At 36.2% G+C, this 21,349-nt stretch overlaps 1 protein-coding gene across 10 annotated transcripts in view; it reads left to right on the plus strand.

Moving 5' to 3' along the window:
* NLGN1 (neuroligin 1) overlaps nucleotides 1-21,349 on the plus strand; it is a 595,801-nt gene that overhangs the window by 278,504 nt on the left and 295,948 nt on the right. For 8 of the 10 annotated variants that reach the window (XM_054040478.1, XM_054040480.1, XM_054040476.1 and 5 more), the window contains 2 exons: nucleotides 2,510-2,569; nucleotides 12,615-12,767. In XM_054040478.1, the coding sequence (XP_053896453.1) occupies nucleotides 2,510-2,569; nucleotides 12,615-12,767 (213 nt within the window). The remainder of the gene's footprint in view (nucleotides 1-2,509; nucleotides 2,570-12,614; nucleotides 12,768-21,349) is intronic. The other 2 variants (XM_054040484.1, XM_054040485.1) reach the window with 1 other exon arrangement.

Consider the following 21,349-nt stretch of genomic DNA (forward strand, 5'->3'; position numbering starts at 1 on the left):
TGCAGCACAAGATCATACCTTTATATAACAGTGTTTGATTCTCTGTATGACTGCTATTAAGATATGGGATTATATTGATTTTTAGACAGATATGAAACACAATGTACCATATGAGGGACATCCCTTATAATAAGGGACTATTCATCTTTCTATTTGCAATTAAATGTTTTCAGTCCGAGAAAGAGAACTTTCCCTCTACACAATTTATTTACAGAAATACATGAGACATTTGTCTTTTCAGATATCTCTAGGTTTGCCTGTGGATCACTCCTTTTAACATAATAGTTGTCAAGAACTATTTAAGGGTTCTTAAAAAGAATACATATTTTTAACTGTAACATGCCATTACTGGTTACTATATGCATATCTCTTAGAATTGGTAATAGTTGATTCTTCCCTGTATGCTGTAATGAAAACATACCTTTAAGTGAATGATTTTCTAGTTTCCTTGCTATACTTAGTGGTTTTGTCCTTTTTTGGGAGTATAGTAGCTATGGTGTGAGAATGATAGCAGCAAATCAGTAGGGTGCTACCTGCATTTAGATAGGGTCACATTATGTAGATATCATAATTTGTAGCGATTATATTGAGGATTTCCATTAGCAGAAGCTATTGCATTCACCAAGGTTCTGAATTAAACAGAATGATTGTTTGCAGGTGTAATTGTAAAATTCTCTTGTTGAATTTATGATGTATAATTCCAGTGTTCTGTATTTAGAATGAGCTTGAAACTATTCTCCTGACCGATGCAGTAATTAAGGTATTCAACTGTGGTTTTCAACTACACCTCTACCCCGATATAACGCGACCCGATAGAACATGAATTCGGATATAACGCGGTAAAGCAGCGCTCCGGGGGGGGAGGGGGCGGAACACTCCAGCGGATCAAAGCAAGTTCGATATAACGCAGTTTCACCTATAATGCAATAAGATTTTTTTGGCTCCCGAGGACAGCGTTATATCGGGGTAGAGGTATATATGGTCTGGTTTCTAAATTCACAACTAAAATTTCATGGTACATCATGGATTATTTATGTTTGTCAAACACATGCACCTGGTGCAATACAAACAACATTTTCAGATTTTTTGTTTTTAAGTGCACTAATCAGAATTATAGCGTTCTTTGCACAGATTGCAGGCTTAATGTTGGATTACTAATATCCTATAACATAACAGAAGTAGATGGGAGCTTTTAAAAATACAAATGTTTTAACACTACTTCATTGTTCAATGTGCTTAAAGTTAATGCGTGCCTCTTGCCTACATGTACTATAGATATCGACACACACTTTTCATCTTTGTTCTTCTTTTTTGTCTGTTTTATGCATGAGAAAGTTCTTGTTTTCTACTATGTGCATGGCTGCGTTTTTTTAACTTGAGTCCTGTGTTTGTACTGATTGCTTTTTTTGCATGCAAATTACAGAATGTCATGGAAATTGGATAGCTCTGAAAAAAGGAAAGATAATACTGAGTTCCAACTGTCTTGTGTTTGTGCATAACTATGTGGAATACATGATATATGGAAATATTTTCATTACGGCCTTTGACTTTTCTTCTGCTGTATTTTTTTATTACTTCCTAAGAGAGAAGGGCAATTTTTTTCTTTTGCAAAAAATGATGAATCTCCTTACATGTTAATGGTACTTGTGTTGGCATGGAATATGGAAGGGAATTATTAAACCTTAATTCCATTATTCTTAGTTTTGATTGTAAGATGTTATTTGCCTTCCTATGCTGAGACTTGAATAGCCTGTGTTTTAAATGTTACTTTTGTATAGATTGTGTGACATCTTAGTCCCACTGAAGTCAATGGAAAACGTAGCTCCCATTGACTTAAGTAAGGCCAAGATTTCACCCGTTGTTTCTAAAGCCCACTTTGGGACTTTCATATTTTTTAATAAATATATCAGCAGGTGGTCAAAGAAAGGTTATAGGGAATTTTCAGTCCACGGCTGTATTTAAATTGGAATATAATAAATGAGTCCAAAAAAAAAAAAAAAGCCAAACCCATGCTTGTCGTTTTTAAGGAGGAGCTAAGATGGTTGGACTCAGAACTTTGATTTTACTTTTCACAGAAAATTTTCTCTTCACCAATTGTCAAGATATTTATCAGCAACATTATTTCATTAAATATGAGAGCTAATTTGGTTTTAGGTTGTTATGGTCACCATTTCTTCTTCAAATTTAGAAATGAAGGCGATAAATATATGTTTGTGGTGGGTATGCTTTTAGTAAACATTTCCTTTAATTCTTGATTTTTTTTTTTTAATGTAAAGTATCAGGCACTATTTGCCTCTCATGCTAGATGTTTCTAATAGCCATACCCTAGAGGAGAGATTTTGCTATAAAGTTTAAAAAACAGAACAAAAATGTGTTAGTTGAACTTCCCCCCCAAATGTTTTTCTTGAAACATCCTTGGGAATTTAGTATTGACTATTTTTTTCCTCAGTCTTGTATATTCTTGAATTGTCTTTTTTTTTCCCTCCATTTTCTCCATTCTCAATCCTAGGTCCCCTTACAAAGAAACAGACAGATGATTTAGGTGATAATGACGGTGCTGAAGATGAAGGTATTTTTTTTTTTGCCGCCAAACTGATTTGCATGACAAGGATCCCTGAAAATCTTTTTCTCCCCTCTTTTTTTAACTTCTTGTCTTTTGAAGATTTTTTTTTATTCCCATTTTTGATGTGTTTTGTCTTCTTGCTTGTTGTTTATATATATATATATTTATATTTTTTTAATTCTTTTAAAAGAAAGAATGTTGTTAAGTTTTACATTTTTATGCAAACGAGTAACAATATTTAAAGATGAGTGTTTTTGTTTTTTTGAAATGGACTTTTGATATGTTTCATCCCACCTTTTGACTGAATTTTGTCCATACTATTTGAACTAACACTTTTTTTAAGTCTCTCTGTACACCTTTTTGCATGTTTTCTAACCCTCTGTATTTATATATTTCACCAAATACAAATATTTCTTTCACCAACTGATCTCAGTTTGATAAACATAGAAAATATTGTGTTTATAAAGAGAAAATGTTAGAAAGCTCTTACAAAGTGTCTCTCAAGCAACTGAATGTTCAGTACAAAAGCACAAAAACCCTTCCCTTCTGCGTCATCATGTCAAGAAATGTAAGCTCAGATACCTAATCTCACTCGGACAAGACGCCTGGCACTTAAATTGTAGCCAGATTTTCAGCTACTGTACATTGGCCTCATTCCATTGAATTCAGTGGAGTTGAGCAGATCTTCACCAATTTGATGCGGTCCATTATGTTTTTACTATTACGAAGATCTACAGTTGTCTGGGCTGATGTTATTGAACACATTAACAAACACTATTACAAATAGATAGTATGAACATGTTGAACACATTACTTTTGTTTATGAATTATAAACATTAATCATATAAGTCTAAGACTTCTTTTCATATTAGAAACTAACAACATGCAAGCACTGGTAACTAGGCCTATTTCTCTCAAGCAGTGTAGCCCATTTCTCTTAAGTTTTATAGTTCCAGATCTCATCTATTTTGTTTATTTTCAAAGAGAAAATTGAGGTGCTGTTTAGAAATTGCCAATGTTGTTGCCTCATCCCTCTCTTATCTGCTTTTTGGTCAAGTACCATTGCATGAAAGATAGAATAACTGTAACTACAGAGCTCTACCACTTTCCTTTTCATTAACACTAAAGAAAAAGGAGTACCGTCTATTAACAGATGCTCATATTTTTCTTCAAATAGCTTCTGTGTAGAGATGTGAAAAATGAGTATTGTATCACCTGACTTGCTTAGATTCACGTGATCTGATTTTATTCACTTATGTTAATCCTGTAACAATACATTTCGATATTAAAAATATTAGCAGGGGCAAAGATTGCAACTAAATCCCAGTAGTTCTGACTACTGGCACACATTTACCTGTATTGCAAGATTTTGCCACTAGTATTCGACTGGCAGCTCCTATCCCAACACCCTTCTATACATTTAATGATAAAGTTGTTGCCCATCCCCATTCCGGTCTGTGTGCCATTGGCGTGTTCTGTTGCCCAACTCCCATTCAGGACTGAGAGTTTTTTGACCCCAAGATGGTCCAATATGTGAGTGGTGTATCCTTTTCCAATAGTTGCTTGAATTTTAGAATTTACAGTTAAATCTTTAGTGAGATACATTTAAAAGCAGAATATTCAGACAGGTGGTTAAATTCAGCTCAGAGTGGTAGTGACAGAGCAGTGACTATCAAATGGAAGTTCAGTAGCTTATGTTAAATGAATTTCATGGTCTCATCCATTTTTGGAGGACATGTTGTCCATACAACCACCAGTATTGGCAGTCTGAGGAGAGGAGCCAAAGATTGTAAGGGTGTAAAGTTGAACTGAAAGGGGATAATTAATTACAACTATAACTAATTATTTTAGTTTATGGGACTGGGATTTCAGTCCCTCTGGCATCAGGGATGAAAATTGTACTCCCCTGTTCTGTGCTAGTGGGAGCAGATGGATCTGGGGGATTCATCCTGAGGTAAGGGTAGACACTGTTTACCCCTCCACCTTCCTCAAAGATTTCAAAAGGGACAGGTCAACTATATATTCCATTGGCGAGCCACAGTCACTATGGAGAATACACAGGAGAAGTGCTGAATTGGTGCATTTCCTACATGCTTTGGTACTGGGCTTCCACAGCCAGATAACTCTGAGGTAGCAGACAACTTGCACTGCTGTGACCTCATCTCCTCAGGCTGGACTTTCCAGCTCCAGGGTCCTGTGGTCTAAGTTGCACAGGCAGGATTGAAACCCCCCCACAAACCTCAAATTAAATTTACTTGGGGCAGGGTGGGTAAGCAAATAAAACAAAAGAACTGCCTCCTCTTCCCCACACCCTCCAAAAAAGCCACCCAAGATGTCAATATATCAAACCATGTGCCAACCTTATCCTCAGGTTTCCCTTGACAAATTCTGCAATACAGTTTCTTGTGGTCAGTGCAAACATCTGCAGAGGACTGAACATTTAGGGGTAGCAAAAACAAATATAAAAATAAATAAGTTACACACAAAAAACTCTATTCAGATTGGGCTGGCCATGGCAAGGAGGGCTGTGCTGCATAATTGTACGGTCCCTGTCAATAATTTAAGAATAATGTGTTGCGAAGAGCACAGGACCTTGCCTATGTTTCTTTAGAGGCTCAATGAGCCCTTACCAAGAGCCTGGATCATAGCCACCTGGCTTAAGGGACCACACAGTACTCCCTATGGAGTCAGTCTCTCACTTTAATTAGCAGCAGATTTCAATATAAAACAGTATTAAATAATCCCCAGTCCCATGTACTACGTGTTACTACTACAGCATCAGCATTCTCAATTGTTGCCAGCCCAGGGACAAAGGAGACTGGGATCAGTAATCAAACTTGGGTCTTCTGTATGTGCTACAACCATTAGGCCAGCCTTAATGAGATCATTTTTCATTTTTGTTTTCAGAAGACCCAAAGGCACTAGTGCACATTACAGGCTAATGATCTGCAAATTTGCAGTTTAAAAAATGAAGGTGTTTTCAAGTCCTATGAGTGTAAAATGTGTGCAAAGTCAGAAGTTATGTAAACTTCTTTGCTTTCCCATTTTGTTTGCATTCTTGCAACTGTATAATCTTTATATGTCTTAACAGGCCAGCATCTGTCTCACAAGAGCTGTACTAAACGTTTTGCCTTGTCTACACTTGGACGTTTTCTTGCCTGTTTTTGAACAAGGTAGCTACACTTGTGTTACCACTGAGCTATGGTAAAAACACCTGTGATGCATGTAGCATTAGTGAATCCGCACCTTTACTGACAAATGGGTAAGAAATATCTAGTGTAGACACAACATTAAACTAAGAGTTGCTCAGGCAGTGAATAAACTAGCTTCCCAGATCTGGAAACCTGGTTTGGGTTAAAAATGTAAAGGATTTGAATATTTTCATCCTAGTTGCCTACTATTTTTTGTTTAGTTCATAAAATTAATTTAGTTGAATCTGGATTTATATTAAAAAGTACCTATCCATTAGGCACTTTTGGTACATATACATTCAAATAATTATTAGTAAAATCCTCAGCTAGAATTGTGGCTCAGAGTACTAGGTACTGTACAAACATATGAAAACTCAGTCACCAATGGACTCCCCTCGTCCATCAGAAATCCTATGCACTGTGTAGCTCACCTATCTTTCTGTCTCACTTCATCACCATGGTATCAGAGCAGCTCAAAATCTTTAATGTGTTTATCCTCACAGACTTCCTGGTAGGAAAGTGTCTCACCCATTTTACAGATGGGGAACTGAGGCACGGAGAAGCTAAGTGATTTGCCCGAGATGACACAGGAAGTTTATGGGAGAGCAGGGAATGGAATCCAGGACTCTAAGGCTAGCCCTTCTCCACCACTTTCTCCAAAGTCTGAGAGAAGAGATAAACATTGCATCATGTTCTGAAAGTCAACAGACTGAAGCTCTATTGTACCAAGAAGGGAAGTGAATTCCAGGACTGTGTATTTTTTCTGGTGAAGAGCCCTCTACCAGCCTCAATGTTTTAAAAGTAAGCTAGGGACGGCTAACTCAACCCTCTCAGCAGATCTCTATTGCCATGGTAGCACAAGAAGAAAGGCGTTCTTTTGGGTAGCTTTATCTCAAACCGTTTGACTTTAGAGAACAGTATATAGTAGTATACATTTGTTTATATCACAAAACAACCACATGCTTCAGCATAATTACAGTCCCAGCCAGGCTGGAAAAGCATAAATGTTGCAATTTAGGATGGAGAGTCTTTGACTGATATACACAGACAGCACAGTGCCTGCTCACACTGTCACCTAGGCATATTAGTTTCTCATTCCATGAGCATCAACATTTGAGAGTAAAAAATTTATTTGCATGTTAAATTTTTCAGTTAATATTTTCCCCCTCTGACTGAGAGCTTCTGTTCAATCTACATTGAATTTTTACAATGGTGTTGCTAACACTTCAAAATATAGGTAGTAAAAATTCTGACAGACTCTTAATGTAAGCAGCTCTATTGGGTTCCATTATAATTATATCCCTACCAACCATTGGTAGTATGGTGAAGGGTCTGTCAGTTTTTGCAGTACTAACTTTCATCTTTCAGTAGTTTATAAGTTACTACTGACTTGGTTGCGGAGTCCTTCTCTAATTAGAACCTTATATTGCTGCTTACATATTAAAGGCCTATCAGAATTACAACTCTTGCATTTCATACTACTTTGCATCTCTTACATTTATAGAGTGCGTTTCATACAAAAAGGATCTCAAAGCACTTTGCAAATTCAGCAATTACTATATAGGGATCACTTCGTCCATCACTTAAATACAGCCACCTCTCAGGTGAAATGTAGCCAGTGGCTTAACAAGAGTATACAGCAAAATGACCCAAAAAGCTTAAGATAGGCGCTGAAGAAGAATACTACATTCAACTGAAATTTGAGGGGGTATTTAGATAGGCTGAATGTAATTAGAGGGTTGGAATTTTGTCAGAAGGTTAGGATTAAACATTCGCCTTCTTAAGAAAAGTGCAATAGATTCTTTAATGATCACAAGCTGTCAGGCATTCAATTTGACAACACGTCTAAAAGATGTGATTATTTTTAATGGAAGTTTGCATAATAAGATTTTCAGTGACACTGGCTTACACTATTAAAATAACTATAGATGTATTTAGTGTCTCATGGATTTGAACTCAAAGTAAAATGGCTTCAAAGGAGGTTTTAAACTGTGAAAATAGTTTCATTGACTGGTGCCATGTTCTCGTTATGCAAAATTTGTTAGAAAATTATTTTGGAATAGCTAAAACAGTACATATGTAGAATCTTGCTCAGTACGAAGTACATGGATTCCTGAGCAGCTAGTTTGCTTGTAAAATCTTCTTAACAGTTTTCAACAATAACATGTTCAAACCCAAATGGACATGAGATGGTAAATAAAAATGTCACATATCTCTATAATGTCAAAGTGAGACTTTTAAAAGGACCCTGGAACAAATGAAACTTGATGACATTTATTTCTGAAATTAGTTATTTATTCTTTATGCATTACTGTCGTGCCCAAAATCCCCATTCAGGATTGATGCTCCATTGTGCACTCTAGGAACACAGAATAAGACAGCCTCTTCCCTGAATGATTTAATCTAATTAACAGCAGAGATAACAAGTGGTTGTAACAAACATTAAGAAGAAATGGGGGTTGGAGAATGATGGAAACCATGATAAGAGCATGTATTTACATAGGCCATATAAATAAGATAAATATCAGATGTACCCACTACGCATCTACTTAGACATTATCAGTTGGCAATTTAAGACCCAAATAAATCACGGTATCAAGGCAAAACACAGGTATGAATAAATGAAGGGAGTGAGATGCCTGGAGTCAGGGAGGATTTTGAATAGAGATGTCCCATATACATTTCTTTTGAAAATTTCCACACTTCTTGTCAGAAACTCCAAACTCTTGGTAGAAATACTAAACTTGTGACCTGATTCTGCAGGCCTTATTCACACTGAGACTACTTGCATGAGTAACTACTACTCAGCATGAGAAAGGGTTATGGAGCAGGCCCTTAGTGGCCAAGTCCACCACGGGTGACTTCAACAGAATACACTAGGGATAAACCTGTTCCCTGATTCACTCAGAATTAAATTCTGATTTCACGAAATCTGCAAAGGTATACCTGAATGTAGAATTTGGACCGCTGTCTAGACATTGCAATGTATTAAATTGAAGATATTCTAATGTCATGCAGTTTACTGAGCACACTGCAATACTCTGGCACAATGGGCTGATATCGGCTCGGAGGTTAGAGATGGAAAACACCTGTCAGGTCATTTAGATGGGATTTTCAAAAGTAGCTAAGGGAATTAAGTGCCCAAGTCCTATTTGATTTCAGTGGGAGTTGGGCACCTAACTCCAATCCAAAACTTTTGAAAATCCCACCTTTAATCCTTTTTCATACCAATACAGATTTATTCTTACACAATATTTTTACTACTTTGTCCACTCTAATTTTTAAAGGTGTCAAACAATGGAGCTTACACCAGTTCCTTGGCCACATATTTCAAGGTCTAATGTAATTCGTTAGATAGTGATTCTTCCTACAGCCTACATTTCTGCTTTCTGAATTTCATACCAGTTAAATTATTAACTTCTAGTTAATAAACAACTCCTCTCTATCCCGAATGTTTACACCTATCAAATACACCCAGATGTGGATAAAGTACTGCAATCCTATTCAGGCAAAATTCCCACTGACTTCACATGAAATGCAATATTGGATCTCAAAATTGAACAATCTCTAGTCTGTTTTAAATTACATTTCATAGTAAGGACCTGATCCTGCATTAGAATCTGCTAGCGCACATGTGCAGAGTCCCATTAACTTATTTGTCTCCTGATATAGGATTAGAGCCTTGGTATGTATTTCATCTGAGGATCTTGAGTTTGCTCTCAGGTGAGCTTGATAAAAGTGTGGATCGGTCTTGTTCACTGTTAAACTTCCCTTTCCGAGAGTGAGACTCACAGAACCACCACCTTTAGTTTCTAGAAGTGGTTACCCTTAAGTCAAGGTTGAGATCTTTGACAAAGCAGCATGTAGAAAATTTATATTGCATCTAGTCTTATCTGATGTGGCATATAGATAAATGGAGAATAATTTGCAGTGCTTGCCTGTTCTTAACCTTTACAAGCATAATATTTACAGGGAAATCAGAGAAAGGCATAATGTAGGCTGAATTTATCAAAGAATCCTTTCTTTATACCTTGAACTTTGCTTTGCACATGAATGTATAGTTCATCATGTGTTTCCGATAAAATCCACCCATTCTTCTCTAAATACCCCAATATTATTTTTCACATAAACAGAACAGTACTACCAAGATTTCATTACTGTTCACAGTTGGTGCCTTCTAATTCCATGTAATTTTAATTAAAGAAGAACTTGAAACAATCTCCCCCTGTGTTACTTCCAAGTATAAAATTAACAGTGTACAGTTTCTGCTGTGAACAGTCATTTAGTGATTTCAGATTAATAATTAATCATTGCTTTCTTAGTTGTATCCATGCTAGAAAAATTGGAAGCAAGAGCTGTGTGTAAACAGCTATTGGAAATAAATGCTTTAATGAATTTGAAAGGACTTTGCTCTACTTGAATTTGAAACCTAAGCATGTAATTCCATTGGACAGAAAAAGATATGTGCTCTCTTCACTTTAAACTCTGAGAGTGGCACATTGGAAAGTATTTATTGTGGGCTTGAGTGAAGGGCAGGTTATTTCATGAAGGGCAGGCCACCTCTAAGCATCATAATGGTTTTGAAATAAGTGATTATTCTAGAACTTGCAGTATAGAAGAGCCCATCGCTGGAGTTTGAGCACTCTGACTCTTTTTTTCAAAACAACACAAAAATTATACAGTAGCTGTCCTTATAAAAACAAAAACATCTGTGTTGGCCTTTGTCATATGAAGGAGCTCCTGTGTTTGAACAACCATCATTGTCCTTGCCATACTTGGGATATGATTCAAGATAGAAGTATGAAGAGTTTTATTGAAGACTGCTTCACTGAGTGTGCCCAAAATAAAAGGAATAACTCATAAATCTAAGATAGCCTTTTCCACACTGATATTAAACGGAGCATGGACGGGAGAAAACGTGAATATTGTTGTAATGAACATGGCTATCTTTCATAGTGAAAGCAAATTTTACGCCAGGATGTTGAGAGAACTCCCTCTTCCTTACTCTGGAATTTTAAACATCCTCTTCAGTCTGCTAATTTTCATAATCTCTTTGGAGACATGTTAGAATGCAGCATTGTGTGCTGTCTTTGGCAATGGAAAATGGTGAACTGGTAGCAGATGAAATCAAAATATCATTAATCCAAACATGTATCAATAACAATTTAATTTTAAACCTTTCCATCACTTTATATCTTCCATTTCTGAGGAAATGATAGTTAATCAAGTTTAAACAGTTAAGGGGCAAATTTGGCATTTATTAAAAAATCCTCCACAGAAGCCCAGCATAACTATTGGACCCACTAAGAAGAATCTTTAAAATGAAATTTGTAATTCAACAAGTAGCTGAAGTAGTATGGCTTCATAATAGCCAATAGCTATTAGTAGAATAGCCAGTAGTGTGACTTCATAATGAATGTTTAATGCTGAATTTGTCAGATGGATTTCCCCCACAATGGACCATGGAGGAAAAAAAAATGAGACTACTTCAGAGATCCACATTTTTACTTAAGTGGACACATCAATTTACAAATCACACTTCATTCTGGTTTTGGCTTGTTATTGTTATAGGTTCCATCTAATATTAGTAAATGAAAGTTCGGGGAGTTACAAAATTTTCCCCATTTCCCCAATTTATTTACTTTGTGCATATGCAGCATGTTCTATATAGTCAATTTCAGTATTTCCCCACACAGTCATAGTGGTGTATATGCAGTATAGTTGTGGCTGTGTAGGTCCCAGAATATTAGAGAGAGGGGGTGGATGAGGTAATATCTTCTATTGGACTGACTTCTGTTGGTGAGAGAGTTCTGTGTGGCTTGAAAACTCATCTCTCACCAACAGAAGTTGGTCCAGTACAAGATACCTCACCATGTCTCTCTAATAGTTGTGTGTAGGCAGTGACTTTCCCCATCATCACCTACGAAAGCAAATAAGAGGAAAGCTTTTTATTTTCTTTCTTTCTCTTCTCACCTCCTTCCTTTTCAAAGGAAAATTTGATTATAAAACCAAAGAAATTACCATTTGGAAATTGGCAAGATTGGAAAAGTGTCTTCTGAAACAAAAAAGCTAAGATTTTCAAAAAGAGATGCCTGAAGTTCCATGCCAATTCAGTACTTTTGAAAATTAGGCCACTTATTCAGATACTCAGGTATGGATTTAGGAAACTAATTTCATGCAACTCTGTTTGAAAATCTTGGCCAATCTATACTTTTTCTCAATTATGTAAAAAAAGTAAATATCCTCTTATCCTTATCCATCTGGCACAACGTAGTATTGATTTGAGGTCTAAAGCACGCAAACTGTTTTCCCCAGCAGCAGCAGAATAATTCTGACACTCTAAACTTCAGGCATGTTCGCAACTTCTTTTACAAGTTAGTTCTCTTACCTTGTTAGAAGCCAGCAAAGAATATATGACTTCGCCTACTTAGACATGGGGCCAGATCCAATTCATCTTAATAACACAATACGTGTGTTAGTATATGCCCAAACCTGTAGGTGGGATTTTCAGAATAGTTCATTCTTGGCTTAACTCTGCTCCTACTTATGTCAGTGGACAGTTTACCATCAACTTCCATGGGGGCAGAATTAGGCCAAATGAGTGGTGTTGAAAATTCCACCTGTTTAAACAAACGCAATGACCAAATTATATGTGTTCATACATTTCTTGGCTTATTAGTCTGTTCAAAGCATGAAGTGTGGAAACAAACACTTGTGCCCTCTCCCAGCCCAGTAATTAATATATGTTGCTTGAGAGACACATGCTGAAAAAGAAAAATAACCTCACTAAGAAACATTATTGCATGTATCTTTTTTGCCACTTTCTTGGGATAAAATGTTTCTCAATATTTTTTTTCCAGACATTCGGGACAGTGGGGGACCTAAGCCAGTGATGGTGTATATTCATGGAGGGTCCTACATGGAAGGCACTGGAAATTTATATGATGGCAGTGTTCTGGCAAGTTATGGCAATGTGATAGTCATCACAGTCAACTATCGCCTTGGGGTACTTGGTAAGAAGCTTTTGGATTTCAATTAATCCCTGCTATCTGCATTGCACTTCATATTATTCATGAGAATATTTTCAGAAAACTGCTTTTGTCTTTATTTTAAAAGCCTTTTTCCAAAACAAGACTTGTTATTCTGTAGTTCCAAAACAAAATTTCTGCCTTTATATGCTGGATAACCTGGAATTCTGCTTCCAATTTAATGATATAAAAATATAATGCAGATGTTCAGCTTTGCTGAGTTCATGTTGCCTCTTTCTGTCATTTATGAACATTATGTTGATTAGATGTACATACTGCATAGGGAAAATGAATTTATAGTATTCAAGTGCTAATTCAGAAATGGGGACTTTTTGTTTGTGAAGGGAAAAGATTAGAAATAATGCTTATGTTCCGTTGATCACCATGACTTTTTGTCCTCTGAAGAAGCAAGAGATTTTGGGATACTAAACTGGCATTTTTATAACGACATTGTGCTTTCTTGATGTAGCTGGATTTGTTTGGTTTTAAAGTGGGAAGTGTCGGTCTAGTTAAGTACATCCAACATTTTCTAGACAGAATAAGAAAGTCAGAATGGAGAGTAGACTCCTACTGTTTTGACTTAAATGAATGATGTATGCTTACATTGGTGGTTTAAATAAGAAAGAGTTGTGAGGTTGACTCCAAACTATCTATTCATAAGTATTTCTTAAAGTAACATTTTGCCACTCATTCAGTATAGGCAAGCTTGTGACAGAGCTGCCACCTTGAGACAACAAAATAACTTGTTTTTTCCATTGTTTTCTGCTGATATTTTGTGTTTTGAAACCCATGATGTGAATTGGATTCTAGGATATTATATAGACTGATATTGCAATAGTGTACCAGAAATTTTATGAAAGAATCATGACACTATATATAATATCCCAAATGGTTTGATAAACGGCAGCTAAATAATGTGATAAATAACCTGTTGTTTAGTTAACAAGGCCAGTGAACTTTATTCTTAGTATGTTAGCAGTAGGAAAAGGCTACTGGGAGTTATCGAGCATGTTGCTTTTGTTTTCCATTCCAGGGTCATATTATTTACTCAGTCCCCATTTCATTTGTGTTTAGTATGCATCTAGTCTTTTCATGAATTCATTAATTCTTACCGGCTGTCCTGGGTAACTGCCATCTGTCGATTACCTTTTTTGTTAAAAACTGGGGAATTGGAAGACAATGAATTTGACTTTCTCGCTATTCTTGCCTGCCTTTGGTTTTGATGTTGTCTAACTTCGATTCTTGAAACTTGGCATAATTTTAATTGTTTTACATTGCACCCAGTCACTTTCACATGTAAAGTGAACATTACTATTTAAAGCTTATCTAGCTCTTTATTTAGTGTCTAATCCTGGCTTTAATTTGTCCGCAATTCTTTTGGCGATGCGACATGTTATCTTGTTTGCTTTTATTTCAATGTAGTCACACACTGACTTGTTGGTACAATAATTTGGGATTCACGTTCGTTGTCAATATATTGTATCAGCTTTCACTTAATGGACTTTCCTTTTTCTAATTTATTTTAGTGCAGTTATCGCTGATGTATCTGCAGTACCAGTCCACTAGGCTAGGCTGTCAAGTGATATAAATGCTCCTTGCCTGATTGCATTGTTACTTATTTACTAGCTCCAAACTGTACTTGTAACAGCAATGCTGGAAATCTTATTTTTTGTACCAAAAAATGAACTACTTTGCATGATTCTATTTTAGCCTGAGATTTCAACATTGATCCCTCTAGTAGCTGGGCTAGTAACATCTTACTAAACTTGCATATTCCTTGGTTCTCCCTCTGGTTTATGTGGTCTTTCGGACAACAACAATGAAGAAAGAAGTACTTCTTTCTTTTTAATTGTAAACTGTATCGGTAAAACCACTAAAACTGAAAAGAGAACTGACTGCAGTAATACTTAAAATGGCTCTCCTTTCAAGTCAGCTTTCAAAAACTGACTAAATTTCAGGTTGGCAGTCTTCCCTTAATACAGTAAACATACCATTTGCTTGCATATAAAATGACTGTAATACTTCACTATGTATCCACTACAGCAACAAGTCAGCAATTAAAAAGAACTTATACAGTATGCAGTTTTCTCCTCTGCCTTGCATCATTACTTTTTTCTTCCTTTAACATCGCTGCAGGTACTATTATACAATAAGTATTTAATTCCCCAACACAGGTCTTTTGGTATAAATGCAATAGATATCAACTTCGATTGATGCTGTTTAAGAATATTATTCAGCATTAAACAATTGTCCTGCAAAATATTAGTCTTTGCCATCCACAGGATTTCACTCCTTGTTTCTCACATTCACTGTCTCCCTCACTGACAGAGCTTAGCTATGTAAACACTTAAAAACTGATAAACATATTAAGCTATGTTGGTGGGGTGTGGGAGAGGGAGGAGGAAGGAAGGAAGGAAAGAGAGGGAAGTCTCAGGGCAGAATTTGACCCACTGGTATGTTTTTACAAGTACATGACATAAAGTTTTGTGGGCAGTGGTTCTCGACATTTTTCCATACTGAGACACCCTCCTATCTATCCAGGATTGAGCTAGGGTCTCCTCCTATTTAGCAATATGGGAAGGGCAAAGGTGTTATAACCCGCAACACTGTTTTGCAATCCCCAGCTTGAGCCACCTGCATTTTAGGGCAATATAAAGATGTTTTTTGAATTGTTTGTGAGTTGGTAATATTGCTGTTGATCCCTTTAACTTATTTAAATAGCTTATTTCTTTTCTTAACAATAGTAAACTCAAGCAGCTTAATTTTACTTTTTCAGTTTATTATTTATTCAGTACCTTCTCTGAGTGTTGCGCTCTTGGTCAAGTCCAGCTCTTTTGAATTACTGCTTTTTGTGAAACACATGGCAGGGATAATGCACATCTGATATTCCGGTAATTGCTAGTTCTTGAATACACATCTAACTTAAATCTTATTTCTCATTCCTAACTGATTGAAGTTTATACCGAGCAATCTATTTCTGATTGTTCAGCAAGCTTTGAGGAAACAGCACTACATTACTCTCAGGATCATACTATACCTCCTACATACGACTTTCTGCAATTGTGTATCAAAAGAAGTCACAAATGTATTGTAAACTTTTCTGATAGATGCTGTAGATTAGTTTTAGGCATTATGACCTTGTAACAGTTTCTAATAATTTGGTGGTCTCTTTCCAGTGCTCACTCTGCACTAGTGGTAGGGGAATGTTGCTGTACAGATCTGGGTGTGGATTACTATGGAGCCAACAATAATAGACCGCTGCAGATGAACTTACTAGAGGCTACATTGCTCTCCCATAGCTTTTTTATGGGAGGATGGTGAAACTACATGGATTTCTAGCCATCATCTCCTCTAATGGGGAAGGAATTTGCAGGTCTGCAGTGGGGTAGGGAATCCCATGTGTTCTGAGAATTTGTGAAGCTGCACTGAACGTAGCTTGAGACAATAAAGCTGCTTACGCTGTCACTGGCCTGACTCAAATGTTAGTAGTCAGTTGAACTTGAAATGTATTGAGTAAAGAGAAGATGATGAAAATGAAGAGGGAGATTTAAAACAAACCAGAAACCTGATGAAGTTCCTGGCCCAGTTTTACCTTTGTCTGGAACCTGTCTCCAGAATAAAAGCCCATTACAATTTTTCTTTAATGACAAGAGGGAAAGAAGAGCTGTTTGCTTTGGAAGCTTGGGGACCATTGAATGGAACTAGATCATTTATATCTTTTCTGGCCTTTATATTCTGTTTAAATGCATGTCCTGTGCAATCTGCCTCTTCCAGTGAGGGATGGTAAGTGAAAAGTCTGATATCCTTGAACTTCTGAGACTCTCAAGGGAGAGCCCAGTGGTAAGTGCTAGGAAGGTTTTATGTCTTCTTTATAATAAATACAACTTGCAAAAGGGCAAAATGCAGACAAGTTAAATTTTGAGGTCAGTTAATTTAAAACTTTAGCTGTATATCTCAAATACCTTCATATAATAAGTGAACTAGTGGCATGTTATTTATTTTTTCTTCATTTAAAAAAAGAAACATGAAAATAAAGAGCCTCTGTTTTTTTGTGATTAGAATGGGTTAAAAAGTCCTCCTTGGCTCTTACAAAAACACATTGAAATGACTTAAATACTTGCAGTGTTATTTTTCATGTCCTTCTGTTTGAAAAGAAATATTTAGAAAGGGCCAATACTTTGTGATTTGCATCAGGTTGCTTTACCATCTGTCTTCCTTGGCAGTGCCAGCAAAAGAGAGAGAGTTTGCCTATGCCTATTGCCCGATCATCTTTCTTCTGCGGCATTAGTTTATTTTTACAGCTCTTGGACTCTTTTTACCTCCCAGGATCCTAATGGGATTCAAAGGAAAAATAGTTCAGACAGTCTTTATTCCACCTCATCTCTAAACTGCCTTGGGGGATGTAAGGATGATTCATGAGAATCTTTCTCTGGAGCTAGTGATGGGCCTCATTTAAATTTCCCATTTTGTTCTTCCTATACAAGCCAATGAAAAGTTTACCATCGAAACAGCTAAACTGTTCTTCTAATGGCCTGAAGCAAATATTTGTAATGATCAAAGTAAGAACAGGAAACTTCTGATTTCTAGTTTTGAATATTCCATCTTGCTGCACTGGCACTACAAACAAATATCAGATCTCCTAAGAGTGAGAGACCACTATGTATATACACCCACACAGAGAGAAATACGCCGATAAATGAGATCCTCCTGGTTATATTGCAATAACTAATAGCAGATTTCCCTGCTGAGAAAGCAGATGTAGGTGTGCTTAAATTCTGTAATTGTACAGTAGTCTTTTAAATATTTAGCAAGATATTGACTTTGATAATCAGGTTAAAAACACTTACCTTCCTCTGTGGTATATTCAGCTAATTTTACATTAAAATGGTTAAACCTTTAATCACAGGTACTCCAATCACCCTTTCTGTTTTCTGCTACAGTTTCTGTGTGTGAGGTAGAGTGTGGTGAAATGCCTATGGGTTAACCTTACCCCCTTGTGTTCAGTGGAATCCAAATCTTCAACACTGTATCCATGGCATCTCTGATATTAAATGTATTGTGGACTGTTTAAAATATTTTTCATGGTAGCTATTTAGACAGAAATTGTAAACGCCTGCAAATAAGTTACAAGTAATTAAGAAAAATCCATTCATTGTTAGCAGAAGCGATGAACATTTAGGATGTGTTTTACTGTCAGTGTGGTTGTGGTACCTATTTATATACTTATATGGTCCCCTTCGCTATAGTATGTAGATGGGCTGAATTTAAATATCCACTATCTCTTGGTGTCTGTCTAGCTTGAATTACCTGCATGTTCTTTCATTTCCTCATATTCCAATTTCCAGAAGTTCATATTTCTGGGAATTGTTTTATTGTGTCAGTCAACTAGCTAGGACATTCTGTGTTATAATGGAAATGCCAACTAATTAGTTAAACCAGTTTTCCTCTTTCTGCAATTTCATTCCTATATGTACATTCTTAAGAGGTGACACTTCAGGTGAGTCACGGTTTGCATTAGTTGAGAAATACTTATTCTCTCTGCAGGTCTCCAATCCAATCTCTCATCTGTCTTTGTAGTTACCAAAGTATTTCTTAATCTGTGTGGCATGTTTTTTTAATGCGTGGTAACGTGGGAATGATAAAATACAATACATCTTTATTTTGTACTGTACAGTGTCTTTGAAACAAACTGTATCCCAGAATGGTTTACAGAATTCTCTCATTTTGCTGGATAGCTATAATTTAGAGAGAGAGAGAGAGAGAGAGAGAGAGAGAGAGAGAGAAATGTCACGTGTTTCTATCCTATATGTCATGGTAATGCTATGTATCCTTGATAAATAGTTTTAAAGCTGGGTATTTGGTGTTAAAGTATTTCACACTCTCGTCCCAATATTGTGTTTTGTTCCCATTTTACCTCTGACATACAGTTAGCAGTATTATTGGACCCAGTCCAGATTCTATACACCAAAGGTGAAATCCTGGTTATGTTGATGTCAATGTGAATTTTGCCATTGACCTCTGAGGCTGGGATTTCACTTTAGGACTTTGTAATCCTAGCTGGTGGACGAATGTAGCAATTCTGTTTTGGAGGTTTGTTTAAAAGGCTTCTTTTTTCCAATGAGTGTCCTTAAAGAATCAACATCTACCATACTGTTGTTTCTGGTATTCCCTATAATTAGAACCGGGACTACAATACTGCCAAATACTTTGGTAAATTGAACTGCTGTTAATAGTAAAGGTTTTTGTTAATAGTGCTTAATTGTATATGCTTGAACTGTATTATTGTTTCCATATGGAACCTTGAAAAGGCGTGTATATTAATAATTAATAATATAAAACAAATATTGATAAGAAGGCAAGCAGAGAATCTTCATTTTTACACTCGCAGTGAAAGTCAGTCTATAATTCCCTTTCCCACTCTTTTTACACTTGCTAAAATGAGAAGCAACTCTTAGAAATCTTAATTTTCTGTATGGTTACTCAGCAAATATAGAATGTTAGGGTGTTAATAAGGTTTGACTGAGTATTTCAATTCCAAGGAGCACTTTATTTTTATTTAATCTCTGAATGGCCCATTGTTTCTTTATAAAGTTCTTGTTGACTGTACGGTGCTGTGTTTTTTTCCCATTTTGTCATGGTTCCTTGTGTTTGAAAATATATTTTAGCACTGAATAGGTGATCTTTTAAAATTCGTACCCCTTCAGCTATACTCAAGGAGTTATACTGCGTGGCTAAGACTATATTGTGAAGATGTAATGTTCTGCCTGGCTTTGCAGATTGGTTATACTTTGAGTTTCCAATCTGTTTCTGTATGGTAGATGAGCATCCAGCAACTTAAAAAGTATGAAATAAATGCAACCTGCTAAATACAATGGTTACACAGTAGATCCCACCATTTCGGACTTTATCAGTACCGAATAGATAAGAATGTGAGTCAGGTTTCCTGCACTCGAGATGGCAAAAAAGAGCACTGTCTGTACAGATGCATGTTGAAAGGGCTTCATGCTATTAGAATTCACTTTTTAAAAGATTTAGGTTCAGATTCTGACATCCTAACTCATGTTGTGTAGCATTTTATTCCCCAAATAGTCCCATTAAAATCAGTGGGACTATTTAAGAAGGTGCTAGTCGGGGTGTGTGTGTGTGGGGGGGCAGAGTCTGGTTCTTATTCATTTGAAACAATGATTGAGCACCAGACTGTAAACCTCTTACTCCTATTGGTGAGGAGTTACTTGTGCAAATTGTCCCATAGGGTTCAGTGGGTCTATTTGCATGAGTAACTACTTAGCAGTGTAAGTAAAAAGTTTGCAATCTAGCCCTTGACTTTTCAGCAGTCTGTTCAAGTAGGAATATGCAGCAATAACCAAAATACAATGTTTTTGAGCAAAAAGCTACTTCCATTGATGAAAATTAAAGCCTTTAGGCCTACTTTTGTGGCAAATGTTCTAATAAAATGAGTGTAAATTGCATTCTTATTCTCATTTGGAAAACGTATTAGCTTTGCCAAATTATTATTGCTTCTACACCAAATGGTGTATGTTTTAAAGAAAAACGGCAGTAGTTTATTGTTTAGAGAGCTATGTGCTATTTCCTCACTGTGGCCCACATGAGTACATGCCCATTGGCTTCAATAGACCCAGAATTTCCCCAGAGAAATGACTTGCATAATTAAGGGCTATCCATTTGAATTAAGGGTTACAATGTTGATCGCTAAGCTTACAATATATAATATTTAAAATGTATTTTGAACAGCTTTAAAATAACTTCCAGATTCAGTATCACCATCCGTTTAATTAACTGAAAGTGTTTTCCCCTCTAAATAGAATTTGATTTCACAGATACCTGGTTTTTCTCAATATTTTCAAATAGGACCTGAATTTTCTCAATGTTAATCTAACTCACAAAGCTGTCGATGACAATTTATTTGGGTAATTATTAATTTTTGTAGGTGTGACCTACTCTCCTTTGTATTTGGATATAGTGGTTAGAATAATTTCTTCTATACTGAATTTTTTTCTTCAAAAACATATACAAAGTAGAACATACTAGGTAGCATTTTCAAAAGCATGTAACTGATTTAGGACCTGTGTACAGTGTGGGATAATGCACACTATGCGGGTGTAAATCTGTAAAATGCGCTAAGGTGTTCCATGTTAACTGATCTGTGTAGCCCTGTTGGTGAACACTAAATATTCTCTAGTGTGCTTTAATGTAGTGCTGTTTTTGAAAAAGTGACTTAGGTCCACATCTTCCATAATATTTAAGCACCTAATTTTCAATAGGAATTAAGTGCCTAAGGACCAGATCCTCAAGGTATTTAGATGCCTAAAGATACCAATCATCAGGTAATGGGGTTTTAAAAAACATTTAAGCATGGTAGGTGCCTAATTCCAAGTGATTGCCTAACCTGCTTAGAAAAATCCTGCTTGATGCCTTTTGAAAATCTGGCTCTTAAGTCACTTAATCATTTATAAAAATGTAGCAAATATTGTAGCAATAGTGCACTCTTGCAACCCATAAGCTTCTTCTTTTGTATGGCATTCAAAAAGCATTGGGTTGGGATTATA

The sequence above is a fragment of the Malaclemys terrapin genome, chromosome 9 (assembly GCF_027887155.1).
Source record: "Malaclemys terrapin pileata isolate rMalTer1 chromosome 9, rMalTer1.hap1, whole genome shotgun sequence".
In the NCBI taxonomy this organism is placed as follows: Eukaryota; Metazoa; Chordata; order Testudines; family Emydidae; genus Malaclemys; species Malaclemys terrapin.